The sequence below is a fragment of the Pinus tabuliformis genome, chromosome 9 (assembly GCF_031772625.1).
Source record: "Pinus tabuliformis cultivar Carrire ecotype Pingquan chromosome 9, CPIR1, whole genome shotgun sequence".
Lineage (NCBI taxonomy): Eukaryota > Viridiplantae > Streptophyta > Pinopsida > Pinales > Pinaceae > Pinus > Pinus tabuliformis.
The window spans coordinates 1,635,656,316-1,635,674,339 of NC_142307.1; the positions used below are offsets into that span (position 1 = coordinate 1,635,656,316).

An 18,024-nucleotide genomic window follows, 5' to 3' on the forward strand; every position below is an offset into this window, starting at 1 on the left:
ATCTCAAGAAAGCATAGTTGAAAATAAAATTATAGCCCTCAGAAATATGTAGAAATCGAATATTGTTGTATCATTTCAAGAAAATATTATTCAAAAGTAGTTTCAATAAAATTTTAAATGCATACGAGACATCAACCAAACAAGTAACACAACGTTATTAACCAAAAAAATTGATAAACCCTTTGGATCTATTTCATCCTTCTTCGGTGCTTTGTCATTATCTATGTGGAATTATTTGTTCCCATCTTGGTATTTTGTCGTTATTTTTCTCTTCTGTAGCTGGGTGTTTTAGTGTTATTTATCTCCTGATTTATTTTATTCGCATTGGTTTCTTGTCATTATTTATATAAATGGCATTCTCATACACTCTGGAAATACACCTAGATACTATACTGAGACACACTCCGAGGTCCGAACCTAGTAATTTCACAACAAGAAAGCTTAAAAATAAATGTGATAAAAAATTAATGAAAATGAAAACCGCGGTGAACACAAATAATTAACTGGTCCCGACAGTATGAGAAAGATTCACATCTATAAATTTACAAGCACAACAAAGATAGAAGAATATTTAAGATCTGTCAAAGAACGAGTTCTGAAATTGAATATAAAATTATGTGACAAAGGTAACATTTATGTTTGAATCCAAGTTACAAGCTAAATTTCCTTGACTAATTGATATTTGTGTAAACCGGAAATAATTTCTTAATATATACATCACAGGATCATAGAAAAAGATAGATAAAGAAAAAATTTCTGCATTCCAGAAAGATTGATAGTGGTATTAGAGTCATAATTGATGACCACCTATAAAAAAAAACAACCAGTTTGGGCCTTTCTTTATGAGGAACAATTTATGAAAAAAATCGCAATTCGGCCCATAAGTCTTATGGGAATTATTAAAATTTTCTAACACTGTTTCTTCAAACAAACTTGCAATGGTTAACTGACATTAACAAACTTTGTTGAAATCCTCACATCGCAAAAGAACATGAGAACCAGTCAAGAAACTTGTAATGCATTAGATGTAAGTGACATTACAATTCATCTACTCAGAGAGAAATGTTAAAAGAGTTTGTTGGAGGTGCAACCCTGAGCTCTAAATAAAATCAACAACAAAATTGTGAAGGGGTTTATAAACTGAAACCCCAGCTGCACTCAAATAAGGGTTATGAACCAAAAATTTTCCTAAGGAAGAAAATATAGGAAATTAATTAAGGAACTTAGATGCACGAGAAACCCTCAACTACAGCAGGTCCACAGATAAAGTAGTACTTACATTAGTGACAACCAAAATAAAGGAAGTTAGAGTAAGAACCTCCTAGTAAAACCATTTACAAAGTTGGCTTCACCAAACAAATAAATTTACCTGTACGAAATGGAACATGCCATCTCCTAAATCTCTAAACAAATTTAAAACTCTATTAAATTTTTAGGAGCAAAAATACCCATACAGAATTTATGGGCTAGGGCGAGGGTTAGTAGAACCACTTACCACTATCTGTAACTCGAAAAAAAATCATAGTTGCGAGGAAATAAATAGATCTTGATCCCTTTCCTCTCAAGGACCTCTGTAGCAAGTCATCGCCACCTTCAGCCATCAAATGGTGAAAGAAGAAAAAAAAAAAAGAGAAAATCAAATGAGTTAAGTGGTAACAATAAGTAATCCCTGACTATGTGCAGCTAACCACGAAAGTGAGGGTCAATAGTTTCTTACCATTTTTATACAAGGGGGTTCCAGAGGCCAGTAGTAATGCTAATAGCAATAGAGAAAGTTGTGTGGAGGGAAATTTTAAAGCTCCTGCCGTGAGGAGAAACAGAGAAGAATGAGTGACAAAGGGTGAGAGGAGGTAGGGTAGTTTCCATAACAACCTGCCCTCTTCACCCGCCATCAATTTTCGAACCTTAGATCCAATGGCACCAATGGCTGACACCTCATCTTCTCCAACTTGTCTAGGTTGTAGCGATGTGACAACCTTGATGGTAGTGTTGGGTTTTTGGACGGTTCGGTGAACCCTTAATACGGTAAGCTTGTTTCATAGAAAATGGTGTCGTAAATCAAACCAAAATACTTTGATTACTCAAGGTTTAATAAATTAACACAAAGACATAATTCCCTACACAATAAATATCCCAGCAAGATGAGGTTGCAGTGAAATACTTTGCACACTTAGAAAATTAATACAAATCTTTCTTAACATGAAAAAATGTGGACGTCAATGGATTGGTCAATGTATAATCAATTCATATGAGTCACGAATTACCTTTAAGGACAATGTGGGTTGATACAAATGTGAAAATAAAAACCTTCAATGTGCAAGAGAAATCCAATGGTTCTTAGACATCGTTAAACCACTAGCACCAAAGATATCACAGATCTCTCGCACACCAACATAATGTCATCTCTTTATGACGCGTCACATTCAAATTTCCATCTGACCCTACATGAATTTAATTTCAATATTTTCAAACCATAAATCACCTGCATGATTCTTCACTGTGCGGGTGTCCAATTTAGTTTCAATATTGTATGTGATTCTTCAATGTGTCAGCATCATCCCTCGGCCATTGGAGTCGGGCATGCGGCAACGCGGTGACGCTAGCCAAAAAATTTATAATAAAACTAAAGTTCACTTTATAAATTGCAAAATTTTCCTTTGTACGGGCCAAACCATAATTCCAATTGATCCCTAAATGTCACCTAAAGTGACATAATAAAACGAGTGTGCAATAAAGAGGATGTCCTAAATCGTGGCTAGCGTATGATCACAGCGGTGCGCGAAAAGTATTTTTTAATTATGCAATTGTTTCGAACGAGCTAATGTGGTTCATTCTCAGGACTAGGTGAAAAATCCATCAATCATAAGGAATAAATATCATCAACGTAAGAAGGGTGATCGGACAGCTCATCCGTGGGAAAAGGCAGAGGAGAAAGGCAGGCACAAGTTGGGCAGGTGACGGGGCATGGCAAGAATGGCCGAATGAACGGAGGGGACGTGCGAGCTGAGACAGCATTAAGGAATGATCTAGAGCCAGCTCCGAAATTCGGGATAATGGACAGAGGAAGGACGACAAGTGGCACCAGGAGTAAAGGAAGGCTACGGCAAGAGAAGCTGGACGGAGGTTGGAATAATGAAGGATAAAGTGGAAAGGTCAAGTCACGCCACTTCCCGAGATGGGGAAGCCGGAATGCGTGACGGAAAATTAAATGGGCCCGTTCGACACGACAACAAATTAATAAGCCGAGGAAACAGATGGCAGGCTCATTCAGCTTGGTAAGAATGATGAAAAAGAACGGAAAGACGCCTGCTCACCTATGCGACCAGCCCTCCTCCTCGGCCTCGGCAAAAAAAGGTGGTATGTTTCCTACAGTCCTCGTCCTTCATACATGCATGGTTGTTTCTCTGTTCTCTTGGTCTGGCCGGATATGCTCTGGCCTTGCGTGCAGACTCCCTGCTGCTGCAACGATAAGGCCCCCCTGGGTTCCTTTTGGTTTCTCCTTTCCCACCCCCGTGATGGGAATGTTTTGATTTATGCTAGTTTCGCGTCTTGCTCTGAGAGTCAGGCTGTGTGGGGGGCTTCGCCAGGCTTCGTCACGCTTCTGGAGGGTCCTCACACCCCTAGTCTTTTCTACTCTCTGGCCTTCTTACGTGGCTGGCTCCTCTTCTACTTCTCCCTTCTGCTGGCCAAGGCCATCAGGTTTCGCCGCTTCGCCGGTCGGGGGGTTCTCCGGGATCCTGTGAGATAGTGGTGGGTCTTCAGTCGCCGTGCCCATAATGGAATTGCTCCAAGGACCTAGGCGTCCATTCATGCTGAGTTTGTCGTTACAATGGAACATACCTCGATTGTGTTCCATCTCTCTCGCACTGACCTATGGTTTTCTGCTGTGACAGGTTGAAAAGCTTCCTTAATTCCCAAGCCCCAAGGCAGAGGAAAGATGGCTCCAAGAAAGACCAGTTCTGATAAGAAGAGGGATGTTGGCACCAGTAGTCAATCGAACAAAAGGGGCAGGAAGCCCGACCTCGACAAACTCCTTCACCTGATTGATGGTTACATGACCGACATTTCTCCCGAGGTCCGCTCTCTTATCCATGAATGGGAGCGCGAGCTGAGGGAAATCAGCGCGAACCAAGAGATCCCCCGTGAGGACTGGGAAGTAATCACGGACCCTAGCACCACCAGAGGCAGGAACACGCTATTCAATAGAACGTTACAATTCTATTGGATCATGAAGCATGTGGTCAGCAGGGCTATGGAGGTTAACGAGGCTGTTCGCGAAGAGGAGGATAAAGAGCGCAAACAAGCTGAAGAACTCCTCAAACACCAACTGACGGAAGAATCGGCCTCCATAATGAACATTCTCCTAAAAGAGCTTGCGGCTGTCCAAGTCCAGGTTTCCAGAAACCACCTGTTGCTAAAGGACATGGAGCAAATGATGCTGGAACTCAAATGGGCCATTGAGCAGAAGATCCTGAAGCCGGGCGCTAACGACTCTAAGCCTGCCCCAGTTAATTTTTCGGATGAAGATTAGTCGTGTGTTGTCTTCTCTACTGTATTTTGTGATGAATCCAAACTGTATCTGGGCACCGTATTATGTTATTGTAGTTAGCCTCGATTTTAATAAGTAGAACAATGGTTACGATAGGAAGAAGGAACTAAACATTTTTAAATTTTGGTCAGGCTTTAAGGCCAAAAGGTGGCGGTCTGGTTTCCTTCGGGCAGACCTGCCACCCGAACTCTAGTATGATGTAATTTTGCTGTTTTCCAGAATGAAGAATGCCTAACCTTACAAAAAAAAAAAAAAAAACCAGTGTGCAATAAAGAGGATGTCCTAAATCGTGGCTAGCGTATGATCACAGCGGTGCGCGAAAAGTACTTTTTAGTTATGCAATTGTTTCGAACGAGCTAATGTGGTTCATCCTTAGGACTAGGTGAAAATCCATCAATCATAAGGAATAAATATCACCAGCGTAAAAAGGATGATGACTATCCCAGCTAAGATCGTGCCAGCACATCCTGCGTCCTCTAAACAACCTTCTAGCTTGTTGATGTAAATGCCAAATAGGGTAGGAGAGAGGGGGAAACCTTGTTTAACTCCGATATTATACTTAATATCTTTTGGCCACCCCTCATTGCTCTTTAACTTGGCAATTACATCATCGTATAACCTTATAGCGGCAGCGCTCAACTCAAAAGGAACCTTTAGCTCTTCTAATCTATTCCATAGGTTGTTTCTAGGAACCTTATCCAAAACATTTTTAAAGTCCAAAATTTTGAATCATTGACTTTATTTTTCCTTTTTAAGTAATTGAAAAATGACTTTGGGTTTAGGAAGTGTTCTAGTGAGGAGAACTCAACTAAGTAAGTTAATTTTTAGAACTAAGCACTAAATTTATTTAAATATTCAAAATGGATTATAATTTAAAAAAAAGGGTAATTACGTGAGAATTTTCATGGAGTTGCTCAAAAAGTAATAATTAGGTAATAATTGGCAGGTAATTGTTCAATATTGTAGGTTGAGCGCAAGGAACCTTGACACTGGGCGTGATTTTTTAATGTTTTTCACACGAATCTTTCATAATATGTAGTATAGGGGAAGCACCTTCGAACTTCACGGAACATACCGGTTCTATCAGCGACGGCCCGAGTATGCCGTAATCGGAGGAACGGGCATCTTCAGATTTGCTCAAGTTTGTGCAGTTGTTACCACGGAATCCCTCTCTGGCTAGAATTCTGTACTCAAGTTCAACACCACCACACCACCCGCCGTATTAGCCCACTCATATAAATGGCTGGCTCTGTTTTATTGTATTTAATTTTTACATTCTCCCTACTGATTATAACTATATAAATTAAATAACTTTTACACTTTTTTTCTGTCTTGTCATCATAAAACCCATATAAATTAGCTCATTACATTATCAAGGTCTATTTGCATATGGAGCAGTTTGTAACATGTTGTGGTATGTTTTGGTAAATATATATTTATAATATATATTTACTTTGATAGATTATTTTGAGGGGCTAAACATTATTATTTACTTATATATTAAAACGAAAATTTAAGAGTGATCTCTACTAAGTATTAAAAAGTAGAATTTTGAAAATTTTAAATTAATTTTTTAGATTATAATAATTTTAAATATGTTCTCATTGTGTGATTAACCACATTTACATACAAAAATTTCATAAATTGAAATAATTTCTACTAATGTCATAAAATATTACTAAAATTATTTTCCATTTTATTATTTTACAAAGAGTATAGGATTATTTTTCCATTTTATTATTTTACAAAGAGTATAGGATAATAATAGAAAAATAGAAGAAAAAAAAAAAATTAAAATAAAAGAAATATGAATAAAATATAATATATTACTATTATATTTTTTTCCAATATTTATTAAAAATATACCAAAACATATATATATGTTCAAAATTCACTTTATCGTATTAGTGATATTTGTATAAGTGGTAGCCATAAAATTTATTTTTAATATTAATAAAGTTAATCTTACCATATAAAAAAATATCTGAAATGTGAATTTTAATTAGAAAAACTTAACATAGTCTCTGAAGTGTAGCTAAGCCAGCCATAATACTATATCAATTGGTTATTATTGGCTCTACAAACTCCTTTCCCTCTTATAGTGAGAGCATTAGCATTTTCACCAAAGTCTAACAAATCTATATGTATTAACTTTTAATGGTTTCAAGTACCAACTTATCTAGATAAAGTTTCAAGTATCAACTTATCTGAATAAAGTCTTATAATTCTAAATGCATCACACAATAAATGAAAAATAAAATAAGTTAATTACAAAAATGAAACTTTCCATTATATTATAAAAAATATAAAAATTAATATTATAGAAAATATAAAAATTAGTATAATATTAATAACCCATAAAAAAATAATACTTATATTTATTTAACACATGTCATACCAACCATATCATTATCAGTCCCTGTCATCTGGCAATGGCCAGGGACTATAGTAATCTGAATGGGTTGATTTAGCATTAATTTGAAGGGCTATTTCGGAGAATGCGGTGGTTAGAGAAAAGTTTTAAAATGCTCTGTGTCAGGATGACCAAAGTCTTCTGGTTTGCCATCTTATTTGGCCTCTTCCCGAGGCGGGAGAGGCCGGAGCTTAGGCTATTTTCCTTAGCCGTGTTTATTATTGCTCACCGTCAGAGGATTTCGTATATTAATGTTAGCATTACTTAATATTAGTTTGGATTTTTTGCGGTTTGAATTATTTGCAGTTTTAGTTTGGGTGTATTGGCAGGCAGGTGTTCTGCATGTAGGTGCTGCAGCTGTCCGTGCATGGCGGAGCCAAATTGACTGAGACCGGATTTTGAGTTGTCAACCTGAAAGGATACCGAGATCAATTGCTTAATCTGAACCAGGTACTCGCTTTCGCTCTCGCTTTCTACCTGCTTCACTCAACCCTCCTATTTCCCTCCTTCGATTGCCTTACCAGCAGGCCCTTCTGATTCAAAGAGATTCGAGTGCAGCTGGTTCTGGTTCAACTGGATCCACTCGACCAAGAAACACTCGTGCTACCGCGCCTTGTGGATGCAGATTCAGCACTCTTGCCGACGCCATGTTTTCAGGGAGCACAAGGGCTTCAATTCCCTTGATTCCCTGGAATTCTCTGAATCCTGTTTTCAGTGTTGTAGTCACGGCTTCGGTGGCGAAGCCCATCCCCCAGTATCTTCTGGCGATCGCGTACCCCATCTCAGCTCGGCAGTTGTGAATACCGGTTCCTTGCTTGAGCATGACGTGACCAATAGGCTTCCCTCTGAAACATATAGCCTTGAACCATGGATGAGGAATCACCACCTTCAGCAGAAACTCCCTGAGTTTCTCCTTGGATTTAAAAGCTTCCCATGTCATGAACTTGGTCACTTCTTCGTCACTAGCCCATTCGTACAAGTCTTCCAAGTCTGCCGGGCAGAAGTTCCTCAATTCGACTTGCCCAACCCTAAAAATGTCACGCTACTGTTAGCTTCCATTCTTTCGATCTTCGACTCTCTCAAATGCTCAGTTGTGGCTCAGCTGTTCACAACGGACTAGGTAATTTGAATGAGCAGTATGAGCTATGAGTCTGCAGGACTACAACATCACTGAAGTTATTTTAATGTTCTGCAGTGGTCTCTTCCGTTGCTATTGGTTGTGCAGCTGCTTTCATCGTTGCCGCAGGGCAGGGAAACAGACTGGCACTGGGACTGGTGGGTTGATGGATTGATTCACTGATGGATGGGGAGCCGTACGGATGTATGTCTGGATACCGGCTCGGATTGATGTTGGAATTGATGCTGGCTGAGATGTGGGCTGGGCATAGGGAAGGAAGCTGGCACTGTTGGGACTGGCCGGAGAAACCACTACTAATGCTGCGGGAAACCACTACTGATGCTGTGGGTTTACGGATTTAATCCTCCTACATCCTAGGGCTGACAGTGAGGGAGGTTAGGCTGTTAAACAGGCAATAGGGGATGGAGCTTAGACGGTTAAACTGCAAGGCATGGAGCTTATGGCTGAAGGAATCTGTCCAGAGTCTCTCTGAACTGGAAGGGTAGAAGGGGTGGTGCAGGTGTTCTGCTGGCCTCCCTCCCTTGTTTCCTAACTGAACTGATTGGGTTGGCAAAGACTGAACATGTTAACACTAGACTGCTGGGCTTAGGAAGGACAAGCAGATGTTGTTCTGCTGCTTGCTATGTGAAAGCTGCCTACACCTCCGTTGCTGCTGGTTGTGCAGCTGCTTTCATCGTTGACGCAGGGCGGGGAAACAGACTGACACTCGGACTGGTGGGTTGATGGATTGATTCACTGATGGATGGGGAGCTGTACGGATGCATGTTTGGATACCGGCTGGGATTGATGTTGGAATTGATGCTGGCTAAGATGCGGGCTGGGCACAGGGAAGGACGCTAGCACTGTTGGGACTGGTCGGAGAAACCACTACTGATGCTGCGTGAAACCACTACTGATGCTGCAGGAAAACGGATTTAATCCTCCTGCATCCTAGGGCTGACAGTTAGGGAGGTTAGACTGTTAAACAGGCAACAGGGGATGGAGCTTAGACGGTTAAACTACAGGGCATGGAGCTTATGGCTGAAGGAATCTGTCCCGAGTCTCTCTGAACTGGAAGGGCTGAAGGGCTGACAGTAAGGGAGGTTAGACTGTTAAATAGCTAACAGGGCATGGAGCTTAGACAGTTAAACAACCAAGAGTTTAAGCATTTGAGCCAGCAGCTAAACATTTGAGCCAGTAGCTAAGGTAGCATGAATAGCAATGGTGATGACATCTGTTTGGGAAGCTATGACATCTTTGTTGGTTAAACAACCAAGAGTTTAAATCCCCTCTGCACAACCTAGTTCGTTCAGCTGAGCCCTATCTTACCTATATCTACCTGCTCATACGGGAGTGTTGGTAGCTGGATGAGACAAAGCCGAGAATGTGCAGTGGGCAGTTGGATTATCCTTTTGCCTCCTGTATTCATGATACAATGTTAAGTGGCATGGTTTAGGCCCTGCATGCTATGCCATGGAGAAGGAGGTGAGGCATGTGGCGCTCATGGGAGGTGTCATGCGGAAAGAGTCGATAATGCGGACAAAACCGACCTCCCTAGAAGCAAAGGCTTTCTAGTGACAAACAAGACAAATAAACACTACCTTTCTCTAAACATGCATTTAGAATACAAGTAATCAGGTGATTGTAACATACCTTTAGTCCAACGCTTTGTAGTAGTCCAGCCTCGCCGATCCGGATGAGCTCCTCCTTTTCTTCCAAACCTGCATTCACTAACAAGCCAAAAGATTAAATAGCACCTGATAAACTTATAAAATAACACATATCCATCATACAAACCAAGGAGTATATGAAACAAATCATGAATAACAATCTATTGAGAAAAATGAGTTCATTTGCATTAAGTGGAAACAAAAGAAACCATTACAACCTGAGCCTTGGTGTTGTGCAGGTCCCTCCTAGGGTCCAGCAAGAGTTTTCCTTTACTTTGATCAGCTCACCCACTCTCAAATAAGGCTAGGAAAGGATGGGAATCTCTCCTCTCAAGCTTTACAAGGGAGTCCTAATTCCAGCAGCATCTACCCTTAGGAATGTTCAGCTTTCAACCTCCCCTCCCTCTGGCCCAATGCCTGTATTTATAGTGCTCTAGAGGAAGTTATTCAGGTCCACCATCAATGGGATAAGCCCCTCTTTGGATGGGATAGCTCCCCTCTTGATGGGATAAGTTCCTCTTTCATAGGGATACATGAACCATCTGGAGGCGCTCCATACACGTCAAACAAGCTTCTAGAATACTCTAGAAATGACCACAAGTAACTTTTTTGGAGTGAAACTTGCGCCTTTTGACCTTTACAGGAGTACGCACCCTCCCCTTTACAGACAGAGCGTACAAGTACGCAGGTATTGTGAACTTGGGGTGCGTACACGCAGGTAAGGCTAAGAGAAATTGTGTACCCAGAGATATATAGATTTTTAAAGACTTTCTCTCTTTTTTGGAGTTTGACATGGAGAGCAGAGTTGTGATTTTGCACTGTGATTCTTGTAGAGTGACATGATGGCAATCTGAATCCTGTCTGGAGCCCCCAACCTAATGCAACCTATCAAATAAAAGTTACCTAGGCAATGTGAATGCGGTGGTTAGAGCAAAGTTTTAAAATGCTCCGTGCCAGGATGACCAAAGTCTTCTGGTTTGCCATCTTATTTGGCCTCTTCCCGAGGCGGGAGAGGCTGGAGCTTAGGCTATTTTCCTTAGCCGTGTTTATTATTGCTCACCGTCAGAGGATTTCGTATATTAATGTTAGCATTACTTAACATTAGTTTGGATTGTTTGCAGTTTGAATTATTTGCAGTTTTAGTTTGGGCGTATTGGCAGGCAGGTGTTCTGCATGCAGGTGCTGCAGCTGTCCGTGCATGGCGGAGCCGAATTGACTGAGACCGGATTTTGAGCTGTCGACCTGAAAGGATGTCGGGATCAATTGCTTAATCTGGACCAGGTACCTGCTTTCGCTCTCGCTTTCTGCCTACTTCACTCAACCCGCCTATTTCCCTCCTTCGATTTCCCTACTAGCAGGCCCTTCTGATTCAAAGAGATTCGAGTGCAGCTGGTTCTGGTTCAACTGGATCCACTCGACCAAGAAACACTCGTGCTACCGCGCCTCGTGGATGCAGATTCAACACTCTTGCCGACGCCACGTTTTCAGGGAGCACAAGAGCTTCAATTCTCTTCACTCCCTGCAATTCTTTGAATCCCATTTTAAGTGCTGTTGTCACCGCTTCGGTGGTGAAGCCCATCCCCCAGTATCTTCTAGCGATGGCGTACCCCATCTCAGCTCGGCAGTTGTGAATACCGGTTCCTTGCTTGAGCATGACGTGACCAATAGGCTTCCCTCTGAAACATATTGCCTTGAACCATGGATGAGGAATCACCACCTTTAGCAGAAATTCACTCAGCTTCTCTTTGGATTTAAAAGCTTCCCACGTCATGAACTTGGTCACTTCTTCATCGCTAGCCCATTCGTACAAGTCTTCCAAATCCGCCGGGCAGAAGTTCCTCAGTTCGACTTGCCCAACCCTAAAACTGTTATTCTTATTACTCACGCTACTATTAGCTTCCATTCTTTCGATCTTTGATTCTCTCAAATGCTGAGTTGTGGCTCAGCTGTTCACAACGGACTAGGTAATTTGAATGAGCAGTATGAGCTATGAGTCTGCAGGACTGCAACATCACTGAAGTTATTTTAATGTTCTGCAGTGGTCTCTTCCATTGCTGCTGGTTGTGCAGCTGCTTTCATCGTTGCCGCAGGGCGGGGAAACAGACTGGCACTGGGACTGGTGGGTTGATGGATTGATTCACTGATGGATGGGGAGCTGTACGGATGCATGTCTGGATACCGGCTGGGATTGATGTTGGAATTGATGCTGGCTGAGATGCGGGCTGGGCACAGGGAAGGAAGCTGGCACTGTTGGGACTAGGCGAAGAAAACACTACTAATGCTGCGGGTTTACGGATTTAATCCTCCTGCATCCTAGGGCTGATAGTCAGGGAGGTTAGACTGTTAAACAGGCAACAGGGGATGGAGCTTAGATGGTTAAACTGCAGGGCATGGAGCTTATGGCTGAAGGAATCTGTCCCGAGTCTCTCTGAACTGGAAGGGCTGAAGGGGTGGTGCAGGTGTTCTGCTGGCCTCCGTCCCTTGTTTCATAACTGAACTGATTGGGTTGGCAAAGACTAAACAGATTAACACTGGACTGCTGGGCTTAGGAAGGACAAGCAGATGTTGTTCTGCTGCTTGCTATGTGAAAGCTGCCTACACCTCCGTTGCTGCTGGTTGTGCAGCTGCTTTCATCGTTGCCGCAGGGCAGGGAAATAGACTAGCACTTGGACTAGTGGGTTGATGGATTGATTCACTAATGGATGGGGAGCTGTACGAATGCATGTTTGGATATGGGCTGGGATTGATGCTGGAATTGATTCTGGCTGAGATGCGGACTGGGCACAGGGAAGGAAGCTGGCATTGTTGGGACTGGCCGGAGAAACCACTACTGATGCTGTGGGTTTACGGATTTAATCCTCCTGCATCCTAGGGCTGACAGTCAAGGAGGTTAGACTGTTAAATAGGCAACAGGGGATGGAGCTTAGATAGTTAAATTGCAGGGCATGGAGCTTATGGCTGAAGGAATCTGTCCCGAGTCTCTCTGAATTGGAAGGGCTGAAGGGCTGACAGTAAGGGAGGTTAGACTGTTAAACAACCAACAGGGCATGGAGCTTAGATGGTTAAACAGCCAAGAGTTTAAACATTTGAGCCAGCAGCTAAACATTTGAGCTAGCAGCTAAGGTAGCATGAAGAGCAATGGTGCTGACATCTGTTTGGGAAGCTATGACATCTTTGTTGGTTAAACAACCAAGAGTTTAAATCCCCTCTGCCCAACCTAGTTCGTTCAGCTGAGCCCTATCTTGCCTGTATCTATCTGCTCATACCGGAGTGTTGGTAGCTGGACGAGACAAAGCCGAGAATGTGTAGTGGGCAGTTGGATTATCCTTTTGCCTCCTGTATTCATGATACAATGTTAAGTGGCATGGTTTAGGCCCTGCATGCTATGCCACGGAGAAGGAGGTGAGGCATGTGGCGCTCATGGGAGGGCCCACATGGAGGTGTTTTTATTTTTAGTTTTTTAATAGCTTTGTTTGCTTTTAATGCTAAATTACATTACGAATATCCCTAGGATTGGTAGCTGCAGAGTTTGGCAAGCAGGATCTGATTCGGGATAATAGAGCGTAAACAATCGAGAGCTTATTATTATGAAGGCATGGCTTTGGCTGAAATTCTCGATGCCCTGAATAGGATCGGGACATAGAGCTTATTATTATGAAGCCATGGCAGAGCTTCACAATGGCACTGGTACCTATTTGTGGAAATACTCGATGCCCTCAAAAGGATGGGAACCACTTTGGCTGAAATTCTCGATACCCTGAATAGGATCAGGACAAAAATGGCGGATTCAAGGTCGGGACAAAAATGGCGGCTTCCGCAGCCAAGATATGCAGTCCAGTTGTGATAGGCATTATGACACTGTTACCTGATAATGATTTATAATTTTATATGTGTAGGATCATCGACTGCTCCCACACCCTGATAAAACAAAAGATGATATACTTTTGTTTTTCAAACAGTATGATCCAGAGAGAGAAGAGCTCGAGTAATAGCTTTTGTTTATCTTGAATGTTCTAAATCACTTTGCCTTTCAATACAATGCCTTGTGGGATGTTTTATTGGGTCTATATGATTAAGTGTTGTTGTCTTTCAGGTATGTTGGGAGGCTTTTTGTCAAGGCTCTGGGCAAGCCAATAGAAATTATTACAAAGCTGTATGCCATGGCTGGTTTTCCACCAGATGAGGAAATTGATCTTTACGAGGCTAATTGAATAAAAGCTTTTGGATACTGTGACACTAACTAGTGACGATGTCATGTGGTGCTGGCAAATTAATTATAAGCATTCTTATTCCAAGGTATCTGTGGATCCTTGTTGCACCTAGTTTGTTGGTTGTCTATGATCCATTGGTTAATTTTTTATCCATTGGGTGTTGTAATATGTAGGAAATCAAATTTGAACCAAATTTCATGTGTGAACCCATTGAAAAGAGAATTACTTTTCGATCTAGCCAGGTTAGTTCAGTTTTATACCATTGTTGTCAATACTTTTTTTATCATTATTGTATCTCTATTTATTTTGGAAAGGGTCAGTGAGGGGATTTATTATTCGAAATTCATGCAATGCAGTTTGTTACTAAGTATGGTTCCCTCACTATATTATTTCCTATATTTGTGGTGATGTCAATCATGCAGCTTGAAGATGGGGACATCATTTGTTTTCAGAGATCTCTAGCTACATCTGAAGAGGATATACATCGATTTCCAGATGTTCCTTCATTCCTGTATTATGTTCATAATTGGCCGGTACATAATCTACTGGTAGCCCTGTATTTTTTCACACTTGCAATTTTTTGGACCAGTCTTGTATCATTTAATTTGTTTGTAGTGCATTTTCTAACCGATGTAAAATTATTATTAAAGAAAATGAAGGTTTTAATTAGTACTTTAGATTATATGGCACAAGCATGTATGTGGAATGCTCAAAAACTGAGTAAGAGATACCACTATGTATCTATGAGATGCAAAAACAGACTAGGAAGCTTAAGGACAGGTCAACATTTTGGCCAAAATACTTGCCGACCTAGATTTCACAATTTCTAAAGAAAATGATGTTTATCTTGGTACCATTCAGGTCGACTCACCATCCAAATAGATAGCTTTTCTGAATATTTTTGTTTTATCTAAAACTAGTAGCAAAACTACATATATCTATGTCATGTTTTGGTCTCTGTCTGGTTTGTCTATGTCTGTGTATCGAAGTGCTTCCCTTGTGGGCCAGGTAGTCTTTCAAAGCAAGACCGTCTGTATCCAAGTCCTTTTCTTCTGAAATATTTGTTTCTATGCTTGTATTTAGGTTTATTGCTTACAGGTTTACCATTTCTCTGAAAATATTCACTGGACTGTTACGATTTCAGCTCTAGCTGTTGATTTATTCCCAGGGATAATGTTATCTGTGTATGTGTAATTGTACTGGTAATTCTATTAGCATAGGATTGTTAAAGAAAACATGCATTGTCAATGCGCAGGTTACTGTATTAAGGCTCTACAGTTATTATTATTTTGCATATTAAGATCTATGGTGGTGAATTGTTTGGGCCATAAGCCTTTGATTATGGAGCAGAGTTCAAAGCAAATATGTTATATGAAAAGAAGGCAATGACCATAATTTGGTCCTATATTTGCCTGAAGGTAATCCTCATGCTGATCTGTGTATAAGCTAAATTGAAGAGGGGAGAGGGAACACCCCTGTTCTATTTCAGTGGTGCCAAAAATGCTTTTTGTGAACCCTCGCATTTTGTGATTTTGCACTGTGATTCTTGTAGAGTGACATGATGGCAATCTGAATCCTGTCTAGAGCCCCCAACCTAATGCAACCTATCAAATAAAAGTTACCTAGGCAATGTGCTAGTTTCCTGAAAGGTCAATTGACAGTTGGAAGGCTAGGACCTTCTTGAACAGAGCTTCTTTAATAAGGGCTCTTAAAGTGAGTCCCATGAATGTTGTGGCAGCTTCTGTAGAAGAAGCCTGCTTGCCCGTTTTTCCAGAAGATTTCTTTTAGTAGTAAATTTCCAAATGTTTAGTGAAGGAGTGTCTTTTTATGCCAAATAACAAAATAATTGTGTTGCACTAAAATTTGAATACTTATTTTGCTGATCAATGGGTTAAGTTTTTAAGCAGTGCCTATATAACTAAAATGCAACTTATACATGAAATAAGGTGTGCAATTCTAAATAGGTGCTTTTCTTATGGATGGGGTGCATGACTTTTTTTTTCAAATTTATGCATCAATTGCTTTTTTGAGTATCTTTGTATGCTCCCTCTGTTACCCATTTGGGATGAAATTTTTCTGTAGTTTTTTTTGTTCTCTTATTTGTCCACATGCTTGTTTATCTTGCTTCTTCTCTGCCTCTCTATAACATCTTTGTTCGCTTCTTCCATTAATCCTAATAGTGAGGAGTGTTAGAATGTGGTAAACAGGATCTGAGCAAGATGACATAAAATCGCTGTACTTGTAGATCTGTAGGTTCTGTCTGGGACACCTTGTATGCTTGATTATCACGTTTCTTTGCTGTTTCTCTTTATAATAGATTAGTTGTTGTTTTCCAATAATCCCAATACTAATGGTTCAAATATGTTTGGCATGGTTTGAGAAAGATGACTTAATATGTCTATATTTGTGGATCTGTAGTTTTTTTAGCTTGCATTGGGATTCCAAGAAGTATTATTTTATTCTTGGCATTCAACCACACGATTCCAATTAACTAATACTGACATAAATTGTTAAATATCTTCAGCAATTTTTTCTTCATTTACATGTTTCCGTTGGTTAAGGATTATGCGAGCTTTTATGCATTAAGTCAACTATAATGCAAATGCATTAGGTCCCTATATCACATGGTTTGAGTTTTTGTTTGAGTTCAGAGACCAAGTTCAGCAGCGCAAAACTATAACATGAAGTTTGCAGTGAAAAACATGTAATAAATTCAGCATTAAATTTTAGAAACTCAACGTATAAAATTTTCAAAATTAATAAAGATATAATAAAATTACATTCTGGCATTTAATATATATATTTCAAAAAAGACTATTTTGTTACAAATTTAGGGATGTAGGTTTGGTTTTTTGAATTAGATTTTTTACTTCTATTAAAAATTGAATTTGAATAACTTAGGCATAAAGTTCAACTTGACATTTGTTTAGAGTTGAAGGTCTGCAAATTTCAAATTTCAAGCTTGAAATCACTTAATGCAGTGACTAATTTAGACCCAACCTTTCTGTAGTGTTCACCCTCAGGTAGATATCCTATCTTCAATAAATTTGGCTGGTTAAAATGCTGTTCTTGTGGTCACAAGGGCCAAAATTAGATTGTGAAGCACAAGCCAATGTGGTAGGACATGTTAGTGCTCTTACTGAAGCTTATGTGAAGCACATATCAATCTGTCTCTTCAGTGCTAAGTTGTAACATTAAAAGCATTTCTTCACCTTCCCCTTCATTCAGCTCGAGAGAATTATCATTTTTCCATCATCTTTAGTTGTTGTTATCAGGTAATGTGTCTAGTTACTTTTGCCTAATAACCATTTCGAGTGAGATGCTTTAATGATCTAATATTTTTCCCAAATAACTATTTGACCAGCTGCCGGGCCAGGACGGTGCAAAATCAATAATGGGGGTTGCTGGCATAGTACCCAGGATGGACAGATGTTCTCTGCTTGTCTGGTAGAGCTCTTATCCTACTCAACTGGAAGTTAACCATATAGACTTCAATGGAAAATAATATTTACTCTTTCCACTACTACAGGACACACAGACAAGTGGATGCAAGTGTCCTCCTGGATTTAGGGGAGATGGTGTTGATAAGTGTGAAGGTATGTTGAGGCAGATACCTACTAATTCTCTTTTTGTTTTAATAACTTGCTGCTCAGATATAAATGAATGCAAAGAAAAGGTAGCTTGCCAGTGCTCAGAGTGCAGTTGCAAAAATACATGGGGCAGCTATGATTGTAGCTGCAAAGGTGACCTTCTGTATATTAGAGACCATGATACCTGCATAAGTAAGTAGTTCAGTCATCTGCATCCTATGTTTAACAATCTATTCATATGACTGCTATGTTATTCAGGGTTTTATATTGATTAATTTGCATTTTTTTTTGAAGCTGAAGGTAAAGTAGGAAATAAAGTATAGCTTTCCAGTTAACCAGGGCTGAAGTACACTGGAATAAGTTGGTCATGTATTGTTCCATCCATAGCAAAGCCCTCCCTGATTTTATATCATCTATGTCTCTTGTTTTGTCAATATTGGCTATCAGTTCTTTTATTGTTACAAAAAGAATGAA

General features: G+C 40.3%; 2 protein-coding genes across 2 annotated transcripts; one reads left to right on the forward strand and one right to left on the reverse strand.

Annotated features, from left to right (window-relative positions):
- Nucleotides 1–7,500: 7,500 nt before the first annotated feature.
- On the reverse strand, nucleotides 7,501–7,902 carry LOC149155112 (uncharacterized). The gene has a single exon (XM_089444318.1). The coding sequence runs from the start codon at nucleotides 7,900–7,902 to the stop codon at nucleotides 7,501–7,503; it is 402 nt and encodes a 133-aa protein (XP_089300444.1).
- Nucleotides 7,903–16,997: 9,095 nt separating this feature from the next.
- Nucleotides 16,998–17,776, forward strand: LOC149155113 (vacuolar-sorting receptor 4-like). Its single transcript, XM_089445127.1, has 3 exons — nucleotides 16,998–17,407; nucleotides 17,490–17,556; nucleotides 17,614–17,776. The coding sequence occupies exons 1-3, from the start codon at nucleotides 17,390–17,392 to the stop codon at nucleotides 17,748–17,750; spliced, it is 222 nt and encodes a 73-aa protein (XP_089301253.1). The 5' UTR covers nucleotides 16,998–17,389; the 3' UTR covers nucleotides 17,751–17,776.
- The last annotated feature ends 248 nt before the right edge of the window (nucleotides 17,777–18,024 follow it).